The 7,810-nt window shown below is 48.2% G+C and overlaps 1 protein-coding gene across 1 annotated transcript; it reads right to left on the bottom strand.

Annotated features, from left to right (window-relative positions):
• Window positions 1–774: 774 nt before the first annotated feature.
• LOC116638718 (ubiquitin-like protein FUBI) lies at window positions 775–2,841 on the bottom strand (the record flags this gene model as incomplete). Its single annotated transcript, XM_032414817.1, has 3 exons — window positions 775–2,077; window positions 2,388–2,470; window positions 2,751–2,841. Coding segments are annotated over 3 exons (378 nt in total), but the record flags the coding sequence as incomplete, so codon positions are not given.
• Between the last annotated feature and the right edge of the window lie 4,969 nt (window positions 2,842–7,810).

Below are 7,810 nucleotides of genomic sequence, written 5' to 3'. Positions count from 1 at the left end.
TCTGAAATTCAATCTTCAACTCCACAATTTTAGGGGATTGTAGTTTAAGCCATCACTTTCATTTCTTGACACTGATTTCAGTGTAGGAAAGTGTGCCAGATTATTTACAGACAAATGAGTTTCCCAAAGACTCAATTTTGCTAGGAAAGAGCAAACTGAATCAATCATACATTTGTGTTACCACTTGTGAATGTCTTTGCAGAGAAATATTCAAAGTGTTTAGATGGTTTGTAATGTCAACCAAAAAGGCCAGGTGTCTGATCCAAACTTCACTGGTGAGCTGGGGAAGGGGTTTGCCCTTGGAAGACATGAACAAATCTATTTCTTTTATTAATTCAAAAAGTCTCTTCAGTACCATGCCACGACTAAGCCACCTTACCTTTTATGGTAAAGATTACCATATTGTGCATCCAGTTCCTCCAGAAAAGCACTGAACGGCCTGTTAGACATACAATTCACTGTTCACTGTGTTAATCACTACATCCGTGACATGTTCTAGTTTTAACTTTTTAGTACAAAACAATTCCTGGTGAATAATGCGGTGAATAGATTTAAGTTCTGCATCCTTGAAAAGCATTTTGACTTTGGATCTAAGTTTTGCAACAAGCCCAGTGTTATCACAGACCATCGCAGGAGCACCACTAGTTTGGACCAGTCAACATTAAACTTTTCTTTTTTTTTTTTTTATTTGACAGAGAGAGAGACAGCGAGAGAGGGAACACAAGCAGGGGGAGTGGGAGAGGGAGAAGCAGGCTTCCCGCCGAGCAGGGAGCCCGATGCAGGGTTCGATCCCAGGACCTGAGCCGAAGGCAGACGCCTAACGACTGAGCCACCCAGGTGCCCCAACATTAAACTTTTCAAGACTTTTCTCAACATACCCAAATAAGTCATTTTCAGATGCTGGGTCTGTCATGGGAACCATGTCCAAAAGTTCTTCAGTGATGTAAAAATTCTCATCAACACCCCGGATAAATATAATTAACTGGCTTGAATATTTATGTATGTGCTCTCATCCACTGCAATAGAAAATGTAACAAATGATTTCACTTTTTCTCGCAACTTGTAGCAACTTGTACTGTAGGTTCTTAGCCATATCTTTTACTCGCTGAGCAACAGTGTTTCCAGTTAGTCTTATGTTTGCAAATGCTTGTTTCTGCTCTGGACACATGATTTCTGCACACTCAATAGACAGTCTTTTATAAACTCACCATCTGTGAAAGGTTTTGATACCCGGGCGATTTTTCCACTTATGACATAACTGCATTTCACAGCAGCATCGGTTATTTTATTTGCATTTGATGATAAATGAGGAAGAAAGTTTAGTCCTTTTTTTAGTTCATTAAGTTTTTCATCACGCATATTTTCTGTATACCAGTCAAAATTCTCACTATGGTTTGTTTCATAATGGCATCTTAAGTTGTATTCTTTTGATACAAAGTCTGGTTACATATAAAACACTTAGGGCTATTCTTAACTTTCACAAAGAAAGATGCTCATTCCCACTATTCTTGAAACATGCAACGCTCTGGATCCATCTTTCGTTTTCCCATTTTTGATAGAGACATAGGTACAAAAAGAGAGTTCACTTTTCTTTACTACAAGAGAAACAACAGCACAAGCCTGATGATAAATGGTAACTGACACTGGTTCTGAGGAGGGAGGAGTGGAAACTGTAGCAAACTATAAAGCCTTCTAAAGGGAGCAGACACTACTCAGCTGGGGCGGACTGTTGGTATGTGGGAACACAGGCCCGATCTTCCCAATTTTTGAAGCAAAGCCAGATATTGTATTTTCACACAAAATCAACTGACTTTTAGATATTGTAAATTAAAGCAAAAAACGTTAGACACTGTGAAAGGCAAACAAAGTAAGTCTAAGTAAGGATCATAAATAGCCCCATGGCACCAGTTTGGCCTCCGAAGCCCCACTCACCTCCTAGCAGGCGGCCAACCACTTCCAGGGTCGCCAGGGCTTCTACCCCACACTGACCCAGGGTGGCTTCATCCTGCAGGGGAGAAGCTGCCAGAAGCACTACTTTATCTTCGGTGGTGTGGCCCTCCAAGGAGGCGGCATGGGCCTAGGGAAGAAAGGGAGAGTCAAGAGTGTTCTCTAAGGAAGTCACAGAAAGCCAGGCAAAGGACACATGGGTTGGGGAAGCTCAGGGATACACTATTACTTTTTTTTTTTTTTTTAAATATTTTATTTATTTATTTGAGAGAGAGAATGAGACAGAGAGAGCATGAAAGGGTCAGAGGGAGAAGCAGACTCCCTGCCGAGCAGGGAGCCCGATGTGGGACTCGATCCCGGGACTCCAGGATCATGACCTGAGCCGAAGGCAGTCGCTTAACCAACTGAGCCACCCAGGCGCCCTACACTATTACTTTTACCTTGATCTGAGCAACTGTCTCCAGGCCGGTCACTTCAAGTGTGTGCAGCTCCCGGGCACGCACAAACAGCTGCAAGTCAGTGACTTAAGGGCAGAGAAGAGTGAAGTCAGCAGCGGGGAGACGCAGGGAGGGGCGGGGGGGTGTCCAGGGCAGTTCTTGGGGCCGGAGAACACCTGTGGGCGGGACAGCATCCTAGGGGAATGGTGGGGCAGAGCTAACCAGAGCCCACTGTGGGTACACGCGGAGGGCGGGGGGGGGTTAGACCTCCCACGAGCCCGAGCCCAGGCCCTGCTTTCCCGTTCCCCTGAGCCCTGCTGCCCTCCGTCCCTCAGTTATCATGTTTCCGCTCTACCCGGATCTTACCTGGGACACACAGCCTCGCGCCGCCGTAACCGTGGAAACGGAAGCTACAGAGCGGAGGCGCACATACACCCGCCACTAGGGGCGCATTGCGTCACTGCCCCGCGCCTCTTCCCGCCCTCCGCGGAGGCCTCGCCCCCGCGCTCTTCGCCACGCCCCTCCGCGGTCCGCGCAGGCGCGGGCACCCTCCTGGGTGAGCCCAGGCTGTCGGGGGCGGTAGGCAAGATGGCGGCGTCTGTTGTGAGACCACTTTCGTGGAGCTGGAGAGCGGGCTCCCTGCGCCCTGTGGGATGCGGCAGAAGATGCGAGCCGCTTAGCCTGACACTCAGACGGAAGCCCAGCTATTTGTTGGGACCTCGGAGCAACGAGGCCCCCGCTAGAACTTCGGTTTTTTCATTCGAGGTGGACATCTGTTTTAGCACAGACAGGGTTAGGGTACAGAGGAGGTGGTAAAGAGTGCGCAAGACAGGGGCCCCTGGCTGGCTCAGCCAGAGGAGCCTGCGACTCTAAAATCTTTTTAAAAAGGTGCGAGAGAGGGACCGTAGGACCATGGGGCTTCAGGTTTGTCCAGGATGTAGAGGTCCCAACCAGGGAGGAGGAGGCTGCGAGGACCCAAGTGGCCTCAGTTACAAGGAGCTGCATGTTCAGTTGCGCTCCCTCTTTTCACTTAGACCGGGGGTAGGGGGTAGACTGAATGGGACTGCTCAGGAACTGTGGGTCCCAAAGCCTCGGACCTCCAGGCCACCCTGCCTCGGCAGCGCCTCTTCTGTTGTGGTTACAGGCCTCATCCAGCCCTGGGGTGTTGTGTTGGAAAGAAATACTCAAAGAGGATCCTAAGGCAGAATAGTTATGTTCTAGGTTGTAAGAGGACTCTTTTTTTTTTTTTTTTTTAAGATTTTATTTATTTGGGCGCCTGGGTGGCTCAGTCGTTAAGCGTCTGCCTTCGGCTCAGGTCATGATCCCAGGGTCCTGGGATCGAGCCCCACATCGGGCTCCCTGCTCCGCGGGAGGCCTGCTTCTCCCTCTCCCACTCCCCCTGCTTGTGTTCCCTCTCTCGCTCTCTCTCTGTCAAATAAATAAATAAAATCTTAAAAAAAAAAAAAAAAAGATTTTATTTATTTATTTGAGGGAGAGAATGAGAGAGAGCACATGAGAAGGGGGAGGGTCAGAGGGAGAAGCAGACTCCCTGCCGAGCAGGGAGCCCGATGCGGGACTCGATCCTGGGACTCCAGGATCATGACCTGAGCCGAAGGCAGTCGCTTAACCAACTGAGCCACCCAGGCGCCCTGTAAGAGGACTCTTAAGGCAAAATAGTCATGTCTTAGATCTCCTAGATCGTAGGAAAAAAACCTAGGTCTGAATCCCAACTCAGAATTTACCCTTGGGGCTTGACTCTTCTGTGAATCTGGGTGGTAATAATTACTGTCTTGCAGGATTTCAGGAAATGTGTAGGACTCTCACTTAGCATGGTGTGGGGTGTGTCTGCATAGAGCCCAAACCAGGAAAAGCCTGTATGAGAAAGATAGACCTAAATAATTGAGAACTTTTGATCTTGGCCTGGTATAATGGTTCAGACTTTGGAACCAGACTGAATTCAGATCCCAGCTCCACAGTTTACAATATCTATTACCATGGGTAAGTCACATAATCTTTACCTCCAGGAATAGGAATAATAGAACCTATTCATATGAGAATTGAGTAAGTCAATATATTTATAAAGCATTTAGAACAGTGTCTGGCACAGAATAAGTGAAACAAATTATTATTATTATTATTTTTTTTTTTAAGATTTTATTTATTTATTTGTCAGAGAGAGACAGATCACAAGCAGGGAGAGCGGCAGGCAGAGGGAGAAGCAGGCTCCCCGCTGAACAGGGAGCCCGATGTGGGACTCGATCCCAGTACACTGGGATCATGACCTGAGCCGAAGGCAGCCGCTTAACCGACTGAGTCACCCAGGCGTCCCTGAAACAAATTATTGTTTTTTTTTTTTTTAATTTTTATTTTTATTTATTTGAGAGAGAGAGAATGAGAGACAGAGAGCATGAGAGGGAGGAGGGTCAGGGGGAGAAGCAGACTCCCTGCCGAGCAGGGAGCCTGATGTGGGACTCGATCCCGGGACTCCAGGACCATGACCTGAGCTGAAGGCAGTCGCTTAACCAACTGAGCCACCCAGGCGCCCTGAAACAAAAATAAAACATATACCATGTTGAGTTAGACTTGTGATCCAAACGTTTTTTCATAATTCTTGAAACAACTCGCTTGAGCCTCACAGACAGAAGCAGACACATCAGAGGCCAGCCCTTCTCCAGCCTTATAACCCACTAGTCTAGACTCCTGGCCTTTGCTTCTGCCCTTCTCCAACCTTATAACCCACTAGTCTAGACTCCTGGCCTTTGCTTCTGCCCTGCTCCCTATCTGGAATGTTCTTTCACCTGTTGAGTTTCTGCCCATCCTTGGAAGCCAGTGACTGAGAGGAAGGTGGTTGTTTCTTTGCTTCAGACACAGACCCAGGGGCTGCCTAGTCACCCTACCCTGGTGGAGTCTGTGGCCGAGTGCTAGTTTGTGGAGCTCCTGCTACCCCCAGAAGCACCCCAAAGCCCCCAGAGCATGCACAATGTTTTATCTTGAGTGGCTGGCATCTCTACCCGCCTTAACCTATGGTTTGCCTGGTGGAAATGGGACCTGTGGGGAAATCCCCCAGGGCTGGCATCTGCCTCAGGTCCTCAGTAGTGGCCAGAAGTAGAGCCCTCTGTCTCGTGCCCATGCAAACACTATTGGATGCTTTACAGGGCTTTCCCAGATGAGAAAAAAATGAAGGACAGAGAAGACCCAAGTGCTTGGATTCCCCAGCAGGCCTGTGTTCTTGGCATTCCTGCCTGTCTCATCCCTCCTTGTGGTTTCTTTCTTTCTTTCTCTCTCTTTCTATCTTTCTTTCTTTCTCTCTCTCTCCTTTCTTTCTTGATTTTATTTATTGAGAGAGAGAGCACAAGCAGGGGAAGCAGCAGAGGGAGAGGGAAAAGTAGATTCCCTGCTGAGCAGGGAGCCAGATGCGGGGCTCGATCCCAGGACCCTGGGATCATGACCCGAGCCGAAGGCAGACACTTAACCAACCGAGCCACCCAGGTGCCCTCCTTGTGATTTCTAATTCAAGAACATGTGGCATAACGAGAACACAGGATTAGGAGTCAGTGGATCTATGTTTGATTTTGGCCTTGCCATACACTGCTGGTGTTGCTCAGCCTCTCCCAACCTCCGTTTCAACAAAATAGAGATAATACAACATCTGACCTCCAAGGGCTATTAGGATAAAATGAAGGTGCACAAAAATCACTTAGAACTCTGTTCCTTTGTTCCAGAAATTTATCTGAGTCTTCCTGGCCTAAAGAACGGAGAGAGAGAGCATCCTCAGAGGGTCACCTAAAGCCCCCAGCAGCTGTAGACTTGGTTTCTTCATTTGTACATTCATTTCTTCATTCATTCCAGAGGTACTTATTGAGCACCTACTCAGTGCCAGGTCCTGTGCTGGACATTGGGGTACCAGGATGACATAACTTGTTCTGGCTCTAAACTTCTGGAAAGGGGACGCTCTTGACCTGGAGTCTGGAGGTGGCATGGCCATTTGGTGCTGACTGTCTGCAGACTCTTTGAGGAAACAGGTCCTCAGCTGTGGGGAGATAAAGCCTAGGGAGAACTGGATTATCATCCATACCCTTTGCAGACCCCCCATTCACCCAACCTGCCCTACTCTGTAAGGTGCTTCCAGATGCACAACATCGCCTCCGGTTTCTTCTTGTTTCGTAGGCTGTGGGTGAGGCCAGTGGCCATTCTGCCTGGTGGGAGTATATATCCTAACATAACTCAAGCAGGAGGCGAATTAAGGCTCTGGAAGTGGGTATGGTGCTGGGAGGGGATGCGCCTCAAATCTCTCCCTCCTCGGCCACTTTGTCTTTGTGATCTCACTCCTGTAAGTGTGGCTGAGCCTCTGCCTTGTGCCCGGCTGGGCAGTGTTGAGCCCTACAGAGCTGACCCAGAGATGGGCCTGAAGGATAGTCCTGCCCCCCGCCCCCAGGTAGAAGGGCTCAGGGCAGAGGATCAGCCATGGCCTGCCCCCCACCCGCCCCCCATCTCTTCCACTTCAGACCCCCTTTCTCCAGCCCAGCATAGCAGCCTTTGGGCTGGTGCCTGATACAGGGAGAATGGGGAGCAAGGTGATATGTGGCCTTCTGGCTGAGTGAAGCTCTAAGGAGGGTGTCCTTTTTTCTTGTCTTCCTCTTTTAAGGCAGAAGGGGATGAGCCACCCAAGTACTGAGGGGGACCTTGGAGGCAAGAAGGTGCTGGCGCTCCAGCTCCCCACCCCGTGCCTTCAATGTCGGTATTTGGGCATAAAAGGGAATGAAGGGCTGACACATGCTACAACATGGATGAACCTTGGAAACATGCCGAGTGAAGGAAGCCAGACGCAAAACGACAATTAGTTTATTTATTGTTTATGTTTACTAATGAAAGGAAGATGTTACTCTTTTTTTTTTCATTAAAATATAAGGGTGTTTTTCTTTTTCAAAAAATTTAAATTCCAATAGTTAACAGTGTTATTTTAGTTTCTTTGTTTTGTTTTGTTTTTGTTTTTGCTTTTTTTTATTTAACAGAGAGAGATAGCGACAGCAGGAACACAAGCAGGGGGAGTGGGAGAGGGAGAAGCAGGCTTCCTGCTGAGCAGGGAGCCCGATGTGGGACTCGATCCTGGGACTCCGGGATCATGACCTGAGCCGAAGGCAGATGCTTAACGACTGAGCCACCCAGGCACCCAGTGTTATTTTAGTTTCATAGGACAATTATTTTAGATTCTACTTACATGAAATATCTAGAATTGGCAGAGTCATAGAAACAGGAGGTAGATTAGAGGTTACCAGGGGCTGTGGGGAGGGGGAAATGGGAGCAGCTGCTTAATGGATATGGTTTCTGTTGTGGGGTGATAAAAGGGATCTGGAAACAGCGGTGATGGTTGCACAACATTGTGAATGTAATTAATGCCATGGAATTAGACACTTAAAATGGTTAAA

The sequence above is a fragment of the Phoca vitulina genome, unplaced genomic scaffold, assembly GCF_004348235.1.
Source record: "Phoca vitulina isolate PV1807 unplaced genomic scaffold, GSC_HSeal_1.0 scaffold16, whole genome shotgun sequence".
NCBI classification, from domain to species: domain Eukaryota; kingdom Metazoa; phylum Chordata; class Mammalia; order Carnivora; family Phocidae; genus Phoca; species Phoca vitulina.
This window is presented reverse-complemented; position numbering and strand designations above follow the sequence as displayed.